The sequence below is a fragment of the Sceloporus occidentalis genome, unplaced genomic scaffold (assembly GCF_023333645.1).
Source record: "Sceloporus occidentalis isolate IW3139 unplaced genomic scaffold, rSceOcc1.0.p SCAF_10, whole genome shotgun sequence".
NCBI classification, from domain to species: Eukaryota; Metazoa; Chordata; class Lepidosauria; order Squamata; family Phrynosomatidae; genus Sceloporus; species Sceloporus occidentalis.
Genome location: NW_028316990.1, coordinates 9,236,235 through 9,257,126, shown reverse-complemented (window position 1 = coordinate 9,257,126; position 20,892 = coordinate 9,236,235). Strand labels below are relative to the sequence as shown.

Here is a 20,892-nt window from a genome sequence, read left to right as displayed (position 1 = left end):
GGCATTTTTCCTTTTTTATAAAAATTTATTTCTGAACATGATCTCTCAGGGACAACAGCATCTCTGCGCTTCTCTCTGTACATGCAACGGTAGAAAATAACATCTCTATGCACTTTGTTTTTGTGTTTTGTCTCTTTCCGCAGGAAGTTGTACAGCTCAAAGGACAGTCTGTGTGGTGGCAGAGCAAGTGACATGGGCAGCACCAGCACCGCCAAACAAATATGTACATAAACTACATTGGTAAAAAAAGGAGGAGGAAGGGGGAAGGAAGGGGGCAGAGAGAGAGAGAGAGAAAGAAGGTAGAGAAAGGAACATTTACATGGTTTACATTACAGACGGCGCACCTTTCCGCTGCTTTAACCCCACGTTCTACACCAAGTCGCACGAGGTACAAATAGAAGGGTGTGAGTTGACCTGTGAACATTTATGTACATGTATTCATGTGTGGAGAAGTCTTTTGACAAAGGAAAAAGGATTTACACCAATGCGCCAATTGGCAAAGAGAGAGACTTTCTAAACCGAAGGTGGGTTTTTCGGCTATTATCCTAACCTGAGGGTGGATTTTTTTGGAAAGTGAAGTCGAAGGTTTTCATGCCCAGCATCCATAGATTTTTGTGGGGTTTTGGGGCTCTGTGGCCATTTTCTAGAAGAGTTTATTCCTGATGGTTCGCGTCTGAGATGAAGATGCCAGCCACAGATGCTGCTGGCGAAACGTCAGGAATAAGCTCTTCTAGAAAATGGCCACAGAGCCAGAAAAACCCACAAAAATCTATTTTGGGAAAAATCTTTCCATTACTGTATTTTTGTTTTTGCTTTGTAGGTTTCTAGCGTTAACTCCATCTCTATGTGGGTCTTTTTTGGAGGGAGATTTTTCTCCCGGGTTGAGAACAAGATGAACTCCCTGAACAAGCCGCTCCTCTCAAGTGCTCCTGGATTTGAAAATAATAATATTTGAAAAGCATATTTTGAAAAATGATCTCATGCAAAAACCCAGCCTAATGGCTAGTGAGGGTTTCCTTGGGATGGGCAAAGGCCAGTCACCCTTTCAATGGCCCTAAAATGGTGGAATCGCTAGCACTTACATGTAAAACCTCTCCTCACACAGACCTGGATCTATGAAGGGTGCAAACTTTCTCAGGAGCGACTCGTTTGGATGCGGAGTGAAAGACAAACAAGGGATCTGCAGGAAGAGGAGGGAGGAATTGGGGATGTTTTGAACTCGGACCCAAAGGAGAATGAGGGAGAATGATGCAGCTGGCATCTTTTGCTGTCCAAGTCATGATCCCTCTGAGGTTTATAAGAACGGCAGGGGGAAATTTGTACAAGCTTTCCACTGAAACCCCTTCCCCTGTCTGACCTTTCCAAAAACCAAATAAAGGTGGAATCTTACAGTCCCCGGAATTGGATCCGGGTTTAGTCACACTTAAAACAGGCCCACTGAAAGCAACGTTAAGCCATGATAGAGGCTGCATCCGCACTGTAGAATCAATGTGGTTTGACACTGCTTTATCTGCCGTGGCCTGATGCTATGCAATCCTGGGAATTGTCATTTGTTGTGGCACCAAAGCTCTCCAACGGAAAAGGCTAAACGTCTCCCAAAACTATAGTTTCATAGCATGGAGCCATGGCACGTAAAGCAGTGCCAAAGTGGATTCTTCCTGCAGCACAGATGCAGCCGAAGTCAAGTCCCCAGTGGGTTTCCTTGAAGAATGATTAAATTTCAATCAAAATCTTGGACAGTAAAGGTTTAGGTTTATTCTTGTGTTAAAAAAAGAAAAACGGATGACAGCACCCTACTGACATCTCTTTGCTCTGGCAAGGAGTTCTCTTCCCTGTAAAATAGCTAAATAGAAATGGGTTTCCCTCCATTACACCATGTTTCAATAGGAACTTTGCTGCCCTACAATAATATGGGGCTGGTGGCTTGCTAACAGTCCCTTTCTCTCCCCTCCCTTCATTGCACCCCATGCACATTCCACAGTTTCTTAGTAAAGGGATATTCCAGGTTATGGAGTGGTGGTACTTAGTGGCTCAAGGCTGGGCAGGAGAAGGGCAATGCCACAGGAGGAGTTGGTTTGGTGCCAATGTAGATCCTCTTTCCCGTTCTTAAACTGGGGGGAACTCCTACCAGAGTTATGTAGGGCCACACTTTGAGGGAGAGGAGGGCAGGGTTGATCAGGCACTGAAGAGAATGGCTTTTAACTAAGACACATGCTTTGCCACATCTAGTGGTCACCAAGTGCCAGTGTGCGCAGGCATGGACATGTGCCAAGGACCGGGCGCTGTCAAGTAGCCCCAGGCAACAGCAATCCCATAAATATTCTGCCATGGCTGGGACTTCTGTTGGGCAAAAACGTAGGAGAGGTGGCATACAATACAGCAATGCCTTGCCCAAGCAATGGGTCCTTTCCAAATGGTGCAAAGCACCAAGGGCCTCTCAGAAAACATTGTACTGCAAATGGGGAAAGAGGCAGACCCCAGAGTCCAACTCGGCTGGCATTCTGCTGTATCATCTTGGCCTGGTTTAAATCTCTTTCCCTGCACTGGCCCAGTAAGCAAACAAGAGATAAGCATGCACAATCCTCTACGTTTCTCCCATAAAATGCAGCTAACCAAAGCATCAACCGCTCTCTGCTGTCGCAGGGAGCCCATAAAACCAACTGCTACCTCTGAACTCTAGGCGTTCCTCTCCAGAAGGGTACAGATTCAGGAAACAAGTCCTGCAACGTCCTTTTGTGTCAACTTCTCTTGGAGGGAGATGGCTGCAATCCAGCTCAGGAGGCACACTCTGGCCTTGTCTCACGTTCTTGAGGGGAAAGTTGGCAGAGTCAGAGTGATTAAACTTCCCTATGTTAAAACTTCCAACAGCTTGTACCCTGAGAACGTTTGAACTAGAAGCCTCTGGAAAACGAATGGCCCTTTGCTCGACCCTCTGAAAAATCATTGTGAGTGGCTGCTGAGCTGTTTCTGCTGGCCCTGGATCTACATGATCCTTTTGGCCTTTGGGATTGGAAGGGGTGCCGCTTTTCCATCCTGGGGACAATGAGCCGGCAAAAAGAAGGGGGAAAGGCAAGGGAATGTTGGGAATGCTGCCTAGCGTGAACTATACATACAAAGATCATTTTAATTAATTTATTTCTTTACACATGACTGAAAGTGATGTTACAGTACATAAGTTATTTACAACTGTGCAGTAATGTGTTGCAAAATAAATTATCTAGAAGGCAGCAAAAAGTACATTGTTAATGTATATAAAACTGTACAACTTTTACGGGATACAATTTTCTCTTTATACGAGTATTGGCTCTTGTAGTGCTTTATCTTTTTCTTTTCTTTTTTTTTTCAAGTTACGTTCTCAGAAAGAGAAACAAAATGCCCAAGATTAAAGGAAAATATATATATATATATTTATATATATATTTATATATATATATAAACCATACGGATTTTACTCCATTTTAAAAACAGAACGGCAAAGTCCTTGCTCTGCGCCACTTACTTGACAGTGCTTGGTGGGGCGCCTGCTGCCTCCGGCGTGGTTCTGAGGGCGACCCCAAATGCCACCCCGGTTTTCCAGTCTGACCGCGCGGGTCTTGCGGCAGGCTTCCCTCGTCAATCAATGCTATTGATGCGAAGCGAAAGATCTCCCCCTCCCTACCCTGCCTTGCCCTTCCCCAGGAACTCCCAACCCACCCTCAGGTAGCCTCCAAGGCGTGGTCCACCCGCGGGCAAACGGAAAGATCGAAGCGCTGAAAACGGCTGTGATCGCAAATGCTGCGCCAATGGGGCCGGCTGGCTGCCTCTGGCCAGCCTGGCGGCTGATGCACTGCAGAGAGACTGTCCCAGGATTCCTCCTGCTCCCTGCTTCCATCAGTCTCTTCCCCGCCTTCCAGTCCTGTACAGGCCGCTGTGTGCGGGTTAGCCGGCTGCCAGCTTGCCGGCCTGCCTGCTTGTCTGCCTTCCGCCACAGCGGCTGGGGTGAAAGGAGCCGCTCCTCCCCTTCCCCTGGTGCGCGGGGAGGCAGTTGCGAAGAAAGTGCCATTTGTGTTTTGCTTTTGTCTGTTCTGTTTAAGTGTTCCCGTTGATTTTCTGCTTCCTCCTCATCTGACTAGGGATTCATCAGCAAGCGGTTTGAGGGGTGTGTGAGCACCTGCCCCCGTTCTCGGGGTGACGGTAGTGGGGGTGGGCACCCACCCGTGCCAGTTTGCAGCAAGAATGTCTCCAGGCCTGGTACTGTCATGCCGGCAAGAGCACAAAGTCATCATTCACGTCTACCATTGGCACATAGAAGGAGGGCACCTCATTGACACAGAGGGATTTATGCCCGGCAGGGTCCATCTCCTGCACTTTCAGCTGCCACTCCATCCGCTGCACCGCGTTCAAGGCTGCCGCTTCGTGTTGCTGCCGCATCAAGAGGCACGTCTGGACAGGACAGAAAAGCAAAGCCAAAGTGAGGGAGTGGGAAGAGGCAGATTAACCCACTGTCAGGTTGAGGTCAGTTCAGGAAGTATCTCTTCTCATACATAAACCTGCCCATAAGTTTTTATCTAATAAGCTCCATCTCTCTCTGTCCCATGTGTCACATCAGAAAGGCAGGCATAAAATGCTCAATAACCAGTCCCACTTTCAAGCCAAAAAAAGGAGGCATGCTTCAATGGAGGCTGAAGTAGGAGGTTTTGTTTGCAAAAGCACTCCCACTCACAGCTGCCCACAACATTTCAAGAATTGCAACTGCCCATCCAACAAGCCAATAATCCCCTCTTTATCCCCCAACCGAAGGGCATCTTTGTAAGATAAGTATAAAAACTATGTGTTTATCATCATGAGGATGACTACATCCTTCTTCCATGGAAAGGCTTTCTGTATAGCAAGCCTGTTAGAATCTGCATTGTCAGCTCAGCCCATAAGTGTGCAGGGGCCCTTAATCTCTGAGCCTGTGGACACATTTTGAACTCTTCTGGAAAGGGGTTATGGATTCAACCACAAAATAGCCACCACTGGGTTGGTGGAATGGTTCATAATGAATCTGCATGCTTTTTACCCAGGTTCCTTCCCAAGCCACCAGTCACTTAAACCTCTGGCTGCTAAATAAACAACCCAGATTCAGCACTTGCTAGGGCTACACAAACCCTTGCAGACCTTTCAGGGCTGTGTATGTTATGTTTTGGTAGTTGTTTTTTTTAAATTTGGGATGACAGCAAAAACACTGCTAAATTACACCAAGAAGTGATCCAATGGTGGTCTGGAGGGAAAATCTCTTGTAAGGGTCATCAGGATCCATGAGACTCTCCCCATGTTTGTAGTACTTCAGTGGTGCAAACTGATCAGCTGAAAAGGGGAGTGGGAAGTCACTGTTATGTGAATGTTACATCCATGCAAGGGTCCATTGACATGCTGCTGCTTCATGTGGGCATCTGTGCCTTCTCCATTTGGGTCCCTGACCCTGGCACAATGTTATTCCTCCTGACCTCCATGCTACCCTACTCCCCGCTTCACTCACTCCTTTCTTTTCCCTTGGTTGCCAATTGACCCCTGCCCCCCTGCATTCTGACCCCTGACACCCTTCCCAAAACCTCCTCTTTCTTTCTATACATTTTGTTACCTAGCGACCAGGCATGCTTCAGAGCACACAAATCTGGGGAAACCAAGACCAAGATGGTGGGCAATTGACACTTTGGTTTTGCTCTCTGCTTTGTTATCAGGCCTAATAAAAATGCAGGGTGATTGAAAAAAAAGGATGGTGCAAAAGTAAAGCTGTTCTTTTTGAAGCTCTGCTGGTGGGAGAGATTCTCCAGCAGGACAAAGTCCTTGCCTGAACTGGGGAAACTCTCTGCGGATACAACAAATGAGGAAGAAGCAAGCTGCCTCAGGGAGATGTTCTGGGATCAAAATTACTTCCCCTTCACCTGCCTGGCTCTTCTAAGGAAACATCATTCCACACTTTACCCAGGAGAAGTTTCTGCCTTTCAAGCAACCACTGGCAGGAACTTGCCTGGCCAAAACAACTCTCCCCTAAAAGTGCCCCCCCCCCCGGTACTCTTGTGCTGCCCTTGCCCACCAACCTTAGCCTTGCTGCTCACCTTCATCCGGTCGTATTTATCATCCACATCCTGCAACCAGGAAATGAACTGGCGGGCATTGAAACGGTCCCTGACAGATTTGTTTTCATCTCCCTGAAAGAAAGTAAGGAGGAGGCAAATTGGAGCAGGTATATACAGGTATAACTCAGTTAGCAGGTATGTTCCTGGACACTGCTTCTTGAACAGAAGATGTGGTACCAGAGGTAGAATTAACATGGAAAGCATCAGGATTAATCCCTGCTCAACAAACAACAAGTTTCAGCAGCCTCTTTGTTCACAATAGGCAATACGCATACATATTGGACCTTATCACACATGGGGGGGGGGGGGGGGTTGCAGCTCAGATCCGCAGTCACTCCTGTTCTAGCAATGCAAAGCGTGATTTTTTTTCACACCAGATCCAGAGTCACTCCTGTCTAGCAATGCGAATTAAGGTTAAAACGTTATGTTTTACCACACCTGGTTGCCTTTCTGTTGCCCTTCCGAATTGAGAGGGAAGCGGTCAGTTCTATTCCAAGCAAGTAATGTGATGAGGATTCAAGCAAAGCAGAGTGAGTGCACATAGTATTACCACACCAGAGGGTTCAACGTTTCGAATCGGTATCCTTGGGCATGCTCAGTGGGGCTCTGGAGACTGTCCCCTGCCCCCTCCTTAGCTGTCATCCTTCATTGGGATGAAGGTCCAGTCAGGGAATGATGGGACAGGTGGCAGGTTGGCAGAGAGGGTGAGATGGGGATGCCGGAGCAGTCGAGGGATGATGGGATAAGTTGCTGGGGATCACTGGAGCCAGGATCGGGATGCAGGAGAAGGCAGAGGATGATAGGATAGGTCGCTGGGGGTCTCTGGAGCCAGGATCGGGATGCAGAAGGCAGAGGATGATGGGATGGGTGGCAGGGTGGCAGAGGGGGTGAGATGGGCTGAAGGAGGAGGAAGGGAATGACAGAGCAGGACGCAGGGGGCCAAGGGGGGGTGACATTGGATTGGTTTTCCACACCAGACCAATTCCAAGTGAAATCGAAGTGAGCTTAAATGCGAATTCTGTGAAGTCACTTTTTTTCGGTTTTATCAAAATGAGGGGTCACTTTGGAATCACTGTGGAAGCCCCATGGAAGGAGCACCCATAGAAAGGAATCTCATCTGATAACACATTCACATTCTGACGTGAATCCACATTGTTGGAAGTGCAGTCACATCGGAACTGACCTGCAAAAACTCTAAAAATCTCAGTGTGATAAACCTCATTGATTTAAACAACCAGGTTAGGTAAGCATTGCATAAGTAGGCAAAAACATTTTGAACCTTCTAGAGACCGTTTGAAGCTTTCTTCAAAAATGCATCTAGGGATTATTTTGTCCTTTGCCAACCTGTAATCTTCTTTCAATTTCCATTCTGCTGCCCAAATGTGCAAATCTATGCTTCTTTAACATGTTGGGGGAGGCTCATCTGCCTTTCCCCCCTTGTTCTCTGTTTCGATGTCCATGCATGCAGCCGCTGTTATCTGTTTGTATCTGCTGGCACACCCAAGTACAGTAGGATTGGCTAGGGGAGAATCCCACTTTTTCACAGCTCAAGCTTTATTGCATTGTTTAATGCAGGCATGCTGCTGCAACCTGGCACCCAAAGTTTGTGTTTCTCCAGCCCTCTTTCACCATCTTCTCAATGCCAAAGTTGCTTTAAAAATTCCATCTAAACAGAGGAGAAAAGGGAAATGGGGGTCTGGGCAGGGAGGAAAGGACTCTGTAGAAAGGACATTCTTTGCCAGAGGTTTGGTTATGTGAGATATGCCTGTACAGGCTATAATAAATCTCCAGTTATTTCATACACTCATGCATATGTGAGTCTGGCCTCACAGAACAGCCTCAGATATGCAGGTAAAGGGCATGCTATTTTTGCACCTTCCATTGCAAGCAGTTCTTTGTCTGGGCCACAAGCAAATGACATGGAGGGTCTTATTCTGCTTTTTCTCTGACAGTCTCTTTTCCCCTTGTCCTCTCCCCTTCCCCCTGCTCAGCCCAAGCAGCTACCATGAGGCAGAAACCATCTCTATTACATTCCTATTTTTTCTCTCTCTCTCTCCTTTTTGTCCTAGGAGCTGGTGGGTTCTAAATCAGATGCAAGAGATCAATACGATGGATAGCTAATGAATTCATTCCCCCAGGCCTGTCTAGTGCATGGGGACCAATGTCTGCAATGCAGCAGTCTGCTTCCCACTGAAATGACAAGCTTTATGGCAAGCAAGCAAGGCAGCCTCAAAGTGCGTAGCCAGCAGGAGGTGCTGATGTCTCAGAATGCTTTGGCTGCAACCACTCTGGCATGTATTTTCTCTCTCTCTCTCTCTTTCTCTCTCTCTCTCTCTCTTTTTCTGTAAGTCATAGCTTCAAATCTTCAAGCAGCATTTTCTAAGCTACTGAGTGTGTGTGTGTGAGAGAGAGAGCAGTTTCAGGCACAGGCCTTCCTCTGCAGGTTTTCAGTTCTTATGGAAGAATCTGAATGCAACACAACTGACCTATCAGGAAGAATGGCCAAGGCCAGGCAGCCAGGTGTGTGTATGTGTGTATGCAGTTTTGGTGTTAGATCACCAGCACTGTCAGTCACGTAAATTGGGAGAGACTCTTCCTACACCTTGCCCCCCATCCCACCACTCCTCTGGAAAATTATTCAAGGTATATAAAATGGCTCCAGAGGCACATAGCCAATGCATGTGTGACGATGCAGTTAGGACCACTTTGGTGAGAAAAGCCTCACTTTTGCTTCCTTAGCTCCCCACCCCCTTACAATTCCAGACACCTGCAAAGAAGAATCTGGGGAGAAAGATGAACACCAGAGAACCGGGCCCTGACCTGATTTTCCAAAGGCATGTTGTACACCTCTGAGTCCAGAAGCATGGTACAGGCGCTGAAGGGCACAGCTTGGTTGGCTATCGTCCTCGCTGCCCGGCAATGAACCCTCAGAATCTCTTGTTCACATGACACAATCAGCTTCTCCTGCAGAAGGAGGACAGAGGAGGATGGAGTCAGCAGGAGCAAAGAGATCCCCTCTTCTGCCAAGGCAGTGGGGAAGGCACCCTTCCTTTGCTCCCACAACAGCCCCCAGACCCCTCCAGGCATTTGCTGTTACCCGCTCAATGCTGTGCTGGAGCCGCAACTTGCCACGGACTGCTTCCTGCTGTTTGAAGAGCTCTTTGAGGGGCTCTGCCAAGGATGGAGGGGGTGCGATCTGAAAGGTACACAAAGCAGAACACTGTCACAAATGTTGGCTCCTTCCAGCAACTGTCCTCTGTCTCAGATCTGCACATGCTCAAGAGCTAATCCTGTCTCGATGTCTCCTATTACAGTAAGGCTGGGACCAAGCTGCAAGAGCACTATTTACAAAGCAGGGCACAGCCAGGGTTACAATTCCCCTTGTGTGGGGATATAAATGAATAAAAACACTATTACCGCCACTAGTCCACCTGGCAGATGCCCCTTTTTCTGATACACTAGCAAAGAGGTTGTTAATAACTTATGCAGCATTTCTGAGCATGCATTCAGTTCCTCAGTCATGCCCTACTTATCCCCAGACACCTCCTGCCCTTGAAAATCTCCAAGCTGTATGTGGGTCTCCCAAAGGAGGCAGAGGTAGCTCTGAGTCCCTGATCCTTGCATAAAACCAGAGTGCCTACCTCTCTCCCCTCCATTCCCCACTCCCCCTACCCTGTTCCCAATATGGCAGACAACAGGCTGCTCTGGTGCCAAGCTATCCTCCTCTTCGCTTCTGGTCCGCTTGCTCTGAAGCCGAGGGGCATAACACTCAGAGCTGCACCCTTTGCTTTTTTATCAGGAAAGCCTTGGTTTGCTGTTCTGTTGACTTCAGGAGCATTGACAGCTAAGCTTCATGGGGTGCGGGGAGGCCTTTCCCCACATGGTAAAAGCTGTTCCACTGTAGGAGGCCCTGATCTGGCGAAGGATGGAAAGCAGCAAGTAGGGAACGGACTGCTCCATGGAGGAACGAGGAGGAAACACTGCTGCCGCCCACTTACCAGCTGCCTGCGAGGCTTCCTACAAGCACACTTGTAAGGACCTTGGCTCTGCTCTACACACAGCTCAGTATCTGCTTCAGCAGGGTACCAAAGCCAACCCAGCACTTTGGCTTGAATTTAGCTCCCTTTAGAGCCTAGTAGCCCACATCTCCCAACAGGAGCATACTGCCCCATTGCACAGTGTCAGTACCAAGCCAAGGAGCTGGAGGGCACACTTGAAAGCAAAGCCTCAGTGCAAACAAGGACTCTGTCCTTTCAGACCTGCTGCTGATAAAGGGAGCAACATCTCCAACCTTGCATGTATAGTTCTCATTTCCATCCATTTGTATTTGCTTAGGAAGCTCAATCAGAGCACTGGTCCATAGAGCTCAGTAGTGTCTAGGGGTGCCCAAGCCCAGGGGGTCGAAGGTCTAATTTTTCACTATCAAAAAGTGGTGATTCTCCTTCTTTCCTGGCCATATTTTGTTTCAGCTATGGAAGGGCATTTGGGGGGCACAAAAACAACCTGGGTGATGGTGAGGTGATGTGCAAAGACCATTGCTGGTCTGCACTGACTTGCAAGAGCTCTTCAGGGTGTCAGGCAAGAAACATGCCCAAAGGTAACTGGACAGCAAGGGCTGAACTTCTGCATACAAAACATGTGACTAAGCTATACTTAAGTTTCCCCTTCTCAGATACTTAAATACAGACTACCTGCAAAACTGGTGTATAGGCAAGCATGAGAGACAGAGTTAGTATGATGTAATGGTTTGAGCACTGGACTAGGACTCTGAAGACCAGGATTTGAACTACCACTTGGTCATGACCTTGGGCAAGTGACACTCTCTCAGCCTTAGAGGATGACAAAGGCAAATCCCAGCCTTAGGGTTGTCGTAAGTCAGAAACGGCCTGAAGGCACACAACGACAACTAAGTATGAGAGAGAGGGAGGGAGGATTTGTTATGCCATTGCTGGGATAAGCTTCCAATCTCTATCTAAAATTTCTATGTTTAGTTCAGTGTAACTTTGTTCCAACACACCACTCTACAAAGCCAGTCACCAACTGGTTCAGCCACTCATGTATTCCCTTCAAATGGCAAAAAGGAGCTGTCAGTCTCCTTACAGACTTTTAACGTTCTTGCTATGTTCCCTTCTTTCCATTGGACCAGTCTGAACTTGCCAGGAGGGTTTTGGTAGCATAGCTTCAGGAAGCTTTGGGCCTTTCCCTGTGACACAGAAGTATAGCCAAGTCCATCACTCGACCTGGGGCCTCATCCAAAATAAATGGGTTCAGAAATATCTTCCCAGGGCTGCAATATGTCCCAGTGACGCTGGGAGGGTAAACAGTGCCAGTATGTTTCCGCAACTGAAAAGCTTATGAAGCTAGCAATGAGAGGAAGCAGCAGAGGATTACTACTCACCACCGGAATGTGCAGCTTGCTCAAAGGTTTGCCGTCCAGCAGATAGGAGCCCGTATAGGTGACATACTCGGCGTAACACTGGGGCGCTTGGGGAGTGATGTAGCAGAGAATTTTCCGCTTCTCCTCAATCTTCTTCCTAATCTGTAGATATTCGAAGTATGGATTGGATCTGTCGCTGTGGTAAGGCTCAATGTCGTCCAGCTTGATGGTGTCCACAATTGCCGCCAGTGTCTGTTGGATCATCTCCCGCGTCTGCTGGGTGGAGGTGTTGATCTGCTGTTGCAGCTGCTGGTTGGAGCGCTGGAACCGGCGCTTCCGTGGGTGCTGGGCCTGGGGGTCTTCCTCCTCTGTGACACGCCCCTTTGCCCGCGTGGTGGGTGCAGAGGCAGGAGGAGGGTATTCTTTCTCAGAAGCAGCGGCATTCTGCTTGTTTTGGTTGGCAAGCATCTGGGCTCGGTTCCTGGTGATCCGTTGTGGGATCTCTTCTATTTTGGGGGGCTTTGGAGTTTCGGGAACTGGTTTTGGTGGTGGTTCTGTGGTTTCCAATTGGACACTCCCTGGTGGCACCTCAACCTGGGAAGGAGGGGCCTGGTTGGCGCCCCTGACTGCCGCCACCTCTTGAACATCAGAGCTCACAGTCTTGGGGGCTTGGCACACACCAGCTTGAGAGCCAATTTCCGACACAAGAGCAACTGAGGAGGGTTCTTCGCAGTTGGCTTCCACCTTCTTGGTCTCCAACTGAGCAAGATCTGCTGCTGTTGCTTCGTGAATATTCTGGGGAGTCTCTGACTCTTCTACACTCTTCAGCTCTGGAGCACTTAATGTTTCTGACCCAATGTCTATTGAAATCTCATCTGACTTTGGCTCATCAACTTGCACTTCTGGTTCCCCAGTCTGGATGTTGGGATGGTTCAGAGTTAGCTCCTCTTTATTCTCTGCAGACCCCAAAGATACCCCAACATCTGCAAGCACAGCAGCTCCCGTTTCGGATGTGGTTGCATGACCTCCTTCAGCTGCCTCAGCCTCTGACATTTCAGCCTCTGGAACGTCTTTTGTCTGCAATGGCAATTCTGGTAAAGAGAAGGGTCCCAAGTCCAAATCATCTTCTGAATTTGCGAACGGATCAGGCCACGTGACCTGCTCCTCGGGGTTCCCTGGGGCCATGGTGCTGTTCTCCAAGTAATTCTCTTTTTCAAGAGTATTAACCGCCTCCACCTGGGATTCTGCTGGCATGCTCGCTGGCTGCAATGGTGTGTCAGATGCCTCTTCTGGGACAGATTTGGTGCTACTAAAGAAAGTGTCCAACCTTACAGGGGAATCTGCATATGGAGCCTGTTGTTCTGCGGTGGCTACTTCTGCTGGAATTGCTCCTTCAGCGTTTTCCTTTGCCTTCTCCAGCCCCGATTCAATCACTGAGATGGGATATGAAATAGGGGAGCTGGGATAGAGGGAATCTGCAGCAATGAAAGGCGCTGGCGTAGGATGCATGGTATCTGGAGAAGAAAAGGGCTTTGGGGAGTCAGGGACCTGCTGAGGAGATTTCATGAGCAACTCTGATCCCATGGACCAGCTGACAGGATGCTCAGAGGGATTGCCTATCAAGCTGGGAGGCCCAAGAGGTTCCAGGGCTCTTTTTGGAGCGTTCTCCCACTCAGTGCTGTTCTGGTCAAACTCATTCTCCTCAATCGGTGGTAAAAAGCTGGACTCTGGGGGCATAATGGAAGCGGTGGCCTGTTGCTCTTCTGTGGCATCCAAAGGCAGGCCAAGATCGGGTGGGAGAGCACTTTCAACAGATGGGGCAAGCAGCTCATCTCTATGAGAAGGGGAAGATTTGGCTTGCAGTCCTGAAAACACACTTTCGGGAGAATGGACAACACTGCCCACAGTTCCTGGTGCACAATGCAATGCCTCCACTTTAGGAGATGGGACACCATATTCTGGTGAGTAATATTCTGGAGACAAACACGGGAACTTTTCTATGGGAACAGAAGGAAGAGGGACTTTTTCCTCCATTAAGTGCTGAACTGGAGAGTCATAATTCGACGTGGCTGGGACACTCTGTTGCCTGAAAAATTTGTCCCCGACACTGAACTCCTCTTCTGGTGCTCTCCTGATATCCACAGACATGGAACGGTGAAGATTTGTGGAGGGAATGGTTCTAGTTGGGGTCTGACTTGGGTTCTCGGCGAATCCGCTGGAAGGATTCGAGTATCTGTCAAAAAAGGATGGAGAGCAAGCATTCATAGACATGGTGGAGATGAGTAGTGAATGCTGGGAGTCGGCGCAGTCAAATATCAGATCTGTATAGTCTTCATTGCTGCAGGAGGGGGTCCTGGGTGTCTGCATCACCTCTTCATAGCTTGGGCAAGAAACGACAGAGGCAGGGGTTGGGACTCCCGTGGGCCTGTTCTGATCCGGCCTCGGAGAAGCCGGTAAGATCTCCTTCAACTGAGGGCCGGCTATCCAGTCCTTGGAATCCACTCCGACTGTGGGTTGGGGCTTGCTATCCAGAGACACTATGGGAGCAAGGGGGCCTACGTCTTTGATTTTTTTGTCCTTCAACTGAGTGTCAAGTGCAAGAGGTTTCTTTGTACTCAAATCCAGGCTCCTCTTACGCATTTCTTCATTGGCCTTGGCTTTGTCTTTTAGTTTAGGGTCTCCAGACCTATGCCTCATCTTCTCCATCTGTTTCATCCGCTCTTTGTGCCTCTTGTGGCGCTCCTCAATCTCGAGATCTTTCTGGCTCAACATCCGCTCAAAGCTGGTCATCATGAGGTCGCCGTCCCCCAAGAGCTTTTCCCTGGGCCTGTCTTTCTTGTTGCTCTCTTTGGATAAGGTGATTTTATCATTCCCGTTGCTCATTTTAATACACTCCGATTTGTCCTTTTCTTGGTTTTCCTTGAGTCGGTCTTTCACTTTGAGATCATTAAATTTGGGCGGCTCCTCTTTAGATTTGTCTTTTGCAGAGATCACCTGAGAGCCGTCCTTGTCTTTGACCGACTTCTGCTCCTCCTTGTGGTGCTTGAAGAACCCATCGGTGTGTTTGTCTTTGTGCTTCTCCCTCTCTTCTTTCCACTTTTCTTTGTGCCTCTCCCTCTTTTTCTTCTCTTTGGCTGTGCTGGGTGCGTTGGAGCTGTAGGCTCTCTCCTTTTCTGACTTCTTTGGAAGTTCTCTTTCCGAGTCATTCTTGTCCTTTTTTTCAGAAAACAAGTACTCTGTGTTTTTATCCACTTCTTCTTCAGCCTCGGCCTTCGTGCCATAGGAAACGCCAAAGCCGTCTCCATCTGTTGCAAAATCCTTGTCATACTGAATGGAATCCTTCCTGCTGCCGGAGTCTTTAAACTCATCTGTTTTATCTTTTTTCTCTGCTTTCTCTTTCTTTGCTTTTTCCTTTTCGTGGCTTTTCTTTGAGGATGATGAAGAATGTCTGTGCCGCTCCTTTTCCTTGAGTTTGTCTGGCAGGCAAGGCAAAGGCAGGGACTCCTTGAATTTCTCCTCGGAAGCATCTGCAAGAGAAAGGTTGGAAGACTCAAAGAGACCAGCAAGAACTGGCTCTTGCCCTCTGTCCGTGAAGCTGTCAGAAGAAATCTCGCTGATTTTATCATTGGAATCGTCTCTGTATTCGTTGAGGGCTTCCTCCTCCAGTTTCTCAAGCATACTCTTCTCTGACTCTCCCCCTTTGGAAGACCGCTTTTCCCTGGTATACTCCTTATCAAGCTTTTCCTTATGTCTGCTCTTTACTTTCTCTTCCCCAGCATGTTTCTTTTCCGCTTTTTCGGGAAGCTTCTGCTTGGTCTTCCGCTCCTGGACAGAGTCTATGGAGGCTCGCTCTTTCCTATCTTTGTACTTCTCCACCGAATCTTTCTCCTTCTTCTCTTTGTGTTTTTCCAGGGAGCTTTTTTCTTTCTTCTCCTTCCCACTCTCTGCTAGGCCTTTGTCCTTCCTCTTCTCTTTGGCTTCTTTGTCCTTCTGCTTCTCAGCAGAATGTGGCCTATCTGAAGAGTATTTCCTGTGTTTTTCGGGGACATAAAGGTCTCTCTCGGCTACCAGGCCATCCTCTTTGTCTTGCAGGCCATCCAGCCGGTGCATTTCACCCCCAATGCCCTCTCCAAATTTGAATCCACTCAGGCTGTAGTCATCCTTCTCATCCTCGCTTTCATCGGTGAAAATGTCCAAGATGTTATACCAGGTCCTCTCCCGGCTTTTTTTCTCCTCTCTCCTCTCGTGGAAGTCATCCCTATCCCCAGAAAAGTTCTTCTCCTTCTTCTCTTTCACCTGATCCGAGGAAGCCTTCCTCTCTTTGTCTTTGTTGTGAGGTTCTTTATATTTCTCCTTTGTATCTTTCTTCTCTTTAAAACCTTTATCTAATTCTTTGTCTTTCTGGTTTTTTTCAGAAAGAGTCTTCTCATTTCGCTCTTTGTCCTCAGCTTTGGATTTCTCCTTGTATTTTTCTGTTTTTAATTTTTCTTTCTTATCTTTCTCCAATGCATCCTTCTTCTCCTTTCCTGAGTGATGCCGTTCCCAGGTCTCTACGTTTTTCCCACTAAATTCGGGATCAGATTTCTCTTTGAAGAATGCTTCACAGCCATAGTCCTTAAATTCATCCCTGTAGGACTCCTCTTGTTTAATTTTAATGTCTTTTCTGTCTTTAGAACCATCAGACATGTCTCTTCGCTCCCTGGTAATTTCGCTGGCTTCCTTCTCCTTTCTCTCTTTAAAGCTTTCGGCAGAATCTTTCCTTTTCTTTTCTGGCAGATAGCTGGGGATATTTTTATGCTTCTCAGTTGGGTCCTTTTTCTTGTCAGAGTTCCGCTCAGTGTATTCTCGCTCTTTCTTTTTAAGGAAAGCATCTTTTTCGCTGCGCTTCTCGTTGTACTCTCTCTTGTCCTTTGCTTTGCTTTCCCGCTTCTTGTCTTTTATCTCCTCCTTCACTGTTTCAATGATGAGTTTTGCCACAGTGTCGTTTTTTATTTCCCTGTAGTCGGTCACTGGCGAATCCCAGCTGTCCTCTCCCTTGAAGTCAAAGGAAGAGTCAGAGGACAAATCTGAAAACCACCGATCTTGCTGATCATCTGAGAGGCTGAACTTTGTGTCTTCGTTCTCCAAAAACTGGTTTTTATTAGTGAATTCTTCAAAGCTGGGCTCTTCTCTGTAATTTTTGTCTTTTTTACATTTCTCCTTTTCTTCTTTTATGGCTCTCTCCTTCTCTGGTTTTGCTGTTTTTTCTTCCTTCGGTTCGTTTTTCTTTTCAGCCTTAAATTGCTTGTCCTTGGATTTCTTCTTCCGCTCCTCTTTATGTATTCGAGGCTTCTCCTCTTTGGGAGATTTCTCCTTGATGGGTTTCTCTTTTTCCAATCTGCTGGCCTTATCTTCTCTGAAAGATTTACTGACCTCTTTACTTGCCTCCCGGGCTTTTTTCAAGGATTTCTCCTCTTTGGAGTTTTTCCCAGCATCCTCTTTAAACAGCCACTCCTTCTCCTCGGATTTAGTTTTCAGAAATTTGTCTTCCTTCTTGAAGTGCTCCCTCTCATGCTTTGAAACCCTGAGCTTGTTCTCAACAGGGTTTTCTGCCTCTATGATCAAAGCCTTCTCGGGCTTCTGTTTAGTGTCCTCATAGTCAAAAGAAAAGGCTTTGATAATTTTAATGTCTTGGGTGGCAGGGCACTGGTTACCTCTCTCTTTGTTTTTGTGTTTCGTTTTATGCTTTTTGACCACCTTCCCCTCCTTGTCCAACTTTGGAATCGCTCCCTCAACGTTGGCATGGAAGGAGTTCTTCTTCTCCACCACGACGACGGCCGCCCCATGCTGGGTGCGCTTCTTGGGCTCCTGCTTCTTCCGCACGGGCTTTAAGGATTCCAGGCTCGAATCCTCCGACGTGTAGTCCGAATCGCTGGTCAGCCTCGTCCTTGTCGAATCCGATAAGGAACTGACATCCGACCAGGCTGGAGAGGAGACCGTTTTCCAGTTGTCTGTCCTCCAGTGTTTGGAGTGCTGATCAGTAAGGGTAGGGTTATGCTTTTGTGAACCCAAGCTCCCATGAGAAGAGGCGGAGGAGGCAGAAAGGGAATTAAACAAAGAAGAGTCCTTTAAAACTATCCTAGAGTCCTTTACACAGGTAGTACTTTGTACAGAGTCTCTGTCATCCTCCTCACTTTCCAAGTTCTCGCTTTCTGACTCAGAGGAGCAAAACTTTTCATTTTTTTTGCCAAACCGAACCTCTTTGCCTTTTGCCTCCTTCTTACGTTTCTTCTTCACTTTGTTTTTCTCCTTCTGCTGTTTGGCATTGGATGGCTCTCGAGACTTGCTGGTCGCTGGGATGGAATGCGTGGTCAGCTGCAGCTTTTCCCCGGCTCCGACAGTGATGCTGCTGTCCTCCTCATCCGAAGTATCCGAAAGGATGCGATGGGCTGCTTTCTTTGGTGTGATTGTGCTGTTTTTAGTATAGGTTTTCACTTCCATCTTGGGGATGGAAATAAAACTGTTTGCTTTAGTCTCTTTCCTGTAGTCTTTTTTGAGTAGATGTTTATCGTCAACCGGCGGGACCCTGTCCTGCTCGTCGTCCTCATCAAACTCATACTCATCCTTGACCGGTGTGATGGCTTTGGGGGGCTCCTGGTTTTTGGCCTTGTGTTTCAGGCCTTTCTCAAACTCAGAGTCTGTGTTATTGCCATCAATGGAGCTGGATGGTGCAAACGAAGGAGCATCTTCCTCTTCTGAGCTCTCTGGGAAAACAAGAGCACAAAGCAAAGGTGAGGTACAGTCACTACTTTCACCTTGAGCTAGCATTATTCTCCACAGAAACCTGCTCACAATACCTGAATGGATAATCTATCTTCCATGTGCAAATCATAGCTGTAGCTGCTCTACCTACACGGTGCTCTGAGAGGTCCTCTGGGATAAAAGGCCAAAGCCGCGCAGGGAGTCAATGGCGAGAATCCATTTGGAGCATCTGGGCAGAAAGGGTGCAAATCCAGTAAGAGCTGTTGCTGTGTGTAAAGTTCATTTGTTTCAAAGGGGACTGTGTCCAGAGGTTGCAGCATTGCCAGACATTGGCAGTGCCAATCTATTATTAGATAAACAGCGTATCTGTCTCCCTTGGCTTAAGTGCTTAAAAAGACACACATGCACACAAAGGCTACACGAGCACTGGTCATGCTCAATCTCTCTAAAAGGAAGGTAAGGCTCCAATGTTTCTGCACCTTTATAGTGTATTTGAAAGGGCTTCCTGTAAAGTAGGGGCACATTGCTTACCCCTTATTACACATGAAGGGTGAATGCTAGGAAAACCATCACTTGTTCAAGGGTGCACACACGCAAGCCCTGCATGGCACAGGTGAAACCTGGTTGAACGTGGCTATCTAGATCACACAGTTACCTCAATGTTCCTTTGCAATAGCTCCCTGCTTCCAAATTTCTCCCTCAGCTCCCCTCTTGTAGGATCACTTATCCAATGCTGGGCAAAATAAGATAACTCTTCCTTTGATAAGCAATTTGGGGAAGGGAGTAGCGGAGATGCCTACACAGCAGTACTATCCAAAGTCCCTTTTAAGCTCCCCTACTGCATTTGTTTATATTGCCATCCCCTCCCTTTTGGGTCCCAAATCTACCCACACAGTGTACTGTGATGCTCCAGAATGGCACAGATGGTGCTGACTGTGAAAGAGGACAGCAAATGGCTAGGACAGCAAGCTGAAAAAGCACTTCTTCGCTGGCATTTTGTGGGCAGGGAAATAGGTGCCAGCTCAGTGCAGATGCACTTTACACAGGTGTCTTATTCCATTAACGTTAACCTTCTTGGTCCTCCCAACATCACGTATGTAACTGCTGTGTTACTTCTAAAACTTCACAGTTCAGAAAGGTACACTGGAAGCATAAAATATCAAACAACCCCATGCCTGCAACTCTCCTTTCACAGTTGTCCTGTTATCTGACTGACCATATCTCTGGCATGGGGGAGGGAGAGTGTGATGGCTCAGCATCACAGATCAATTCTGGCAAAAGATTATAACCAAAATTAGGTCCTGACCCAGACAAAGTGGTGGGAAGCCATCAAGGTCTCCCTCTGCTCTGCTAACTGTAGCATGAAGAACTAAATGTGGAGAGTTTCATATTAACCTAGAGTGCTTCTTGTAGCCTTTACTGCAGTGCTGAATGCTGTGTCTGATTTCTCAAAAGGGGCTGTTGTGACCACACAATGACAGGGTGAAAGTGCAACTCTCCCCAGGGGGGAGGTCATTATTAAAGGCTCCATGGGTGGAGAGAGCCACGAGGCCAAAAGCATGGCCTCTCATGCACTTGAGCAGATGTGCTTCGGGGGCATGTTCCTTTTGTATTCATGCTCAGCGGCAGAGAGCCATCACTGCTGGGTTTGCCATTTGGGGAGTTGTGTTTGTGCCCTGTAATTTGGACTCCAGTTGATTAAACGTGATTCATCCAAACAGCAAGCCCTCGTACGCTGTGTCATGTCTATTTATATCTCCATATTATTCAGGTAACTACTAGTCTTCCACGCCACAGACTTCTGTCACTCCTTCACCTCTTACCTGTGGAGCTCTCTTCACTGGAAGGATAGGTGGCCTTTCCTAGGAGCAGGTTCACCATTGTAGGGGAATTTGCTACTTTTAATGGCGTCTCTCCCCTCCTGTTGAGCTGATGAGGATTTCCTCCATAATGTAACAACAATTTCACCACCTAGACAAAAACAAAATCCTCAGTAAGCAGCATCAGTCATGTGTTTTTCTGCAATTCTAGCCAAAGGAGGAGAGATCTAAATTTATCCTGAAGACTTGAGAAAGCTGTCAAACCAACTCACCATTAGCTGGCCATAATGTAGCTCAAAGCCTGGCCCAACCAATGATGAGTGGTACATGGTCTGCTGCTCAGAAAAAGGGAACCCACAACCTTCAGGTGCAAGGCACTTCAGTGAATCCTCTGCTGCTGCCTCCTCCTTCATTGCAAAGGGATCATGTAGTGACTGTGGGCCACTGCCAGTTATTTCAGGCAAACTAGGCAAGAAGCACCACTGGTCTAATAAGGGAATGTGTTATCCTTAAATACGGTGTCACCTTACCCACTTCATCTGTCTTGTTCTCCGAAACTTAACAAGGTAGCTACACGCCAGATACCTAAACACAAGAACACTGTGACACATCAGGAGGGCAACAAGACACCAGCTGATATTTGTATTAATGGAAGAAATTAGGGAAGATGGGGAGGAGATGTAGTGATCCTCAATTGTAAGTTTCCAATAGTAGGAGGGCAGAGTGAGCAGAATTCTCAACAGCAAGACAGCTGAAGAGCAGCAACTAGGAGGGTGGCAAAGCCAACCTAAGAGTGTTAAAAACAAGAGAAGATGGTTTACGCCCATATAATATTCAACTCTTCAAACCCAGC

The 20,892-nt window shown here is 47.6% G+C and overlaps 1 protein-coding gene across 3 annotated transcripts in view; it reads right to left on the bottom strand.

Moving 5' to 3' along the window:
• Positions 1-1,002: 1,002 nt before the first annotated feature.
• ANKRD11 (ankyrin repeat domain 11) overlaps positions 1,003-20,892 on the bottom strand; it is a 173,260-nt gene continuing 153,370 nt past the window's right edge. For all 3 annotated transcript variants that reach the window (XM_089477103.1, XM_089477104.1, XM_089477105.1), the window contains 6 exons: positions 20,043-20,190; positions 11,500-18,221; positions 9,199-9,297; positions 8,922-9,065; positions 6,081-6,173; positions 1,003-4,422 (listed from right to left, as the gene is read on the bottom strand). In XM_089477103.1, coding sequence (XP_089333229.1) covers positions 4,237-4,422; positions 6,081-6,173; positions 8,922-9,065; positions 9,199-9,297; positions 11,500-18,221; positions 20,043-20,190 — 7,392 coding nt within the window. In that variant the 3' untranslated portion in view covers positions 1,003-4,236. The remainder of the gene's footprint in view (positions 4,423-6,080; positions 6,174-8,921; positions 9,066-9,198; positions 9,298-11,499; positions 18,222-20,042; positions 20,191-20,892) is intronic.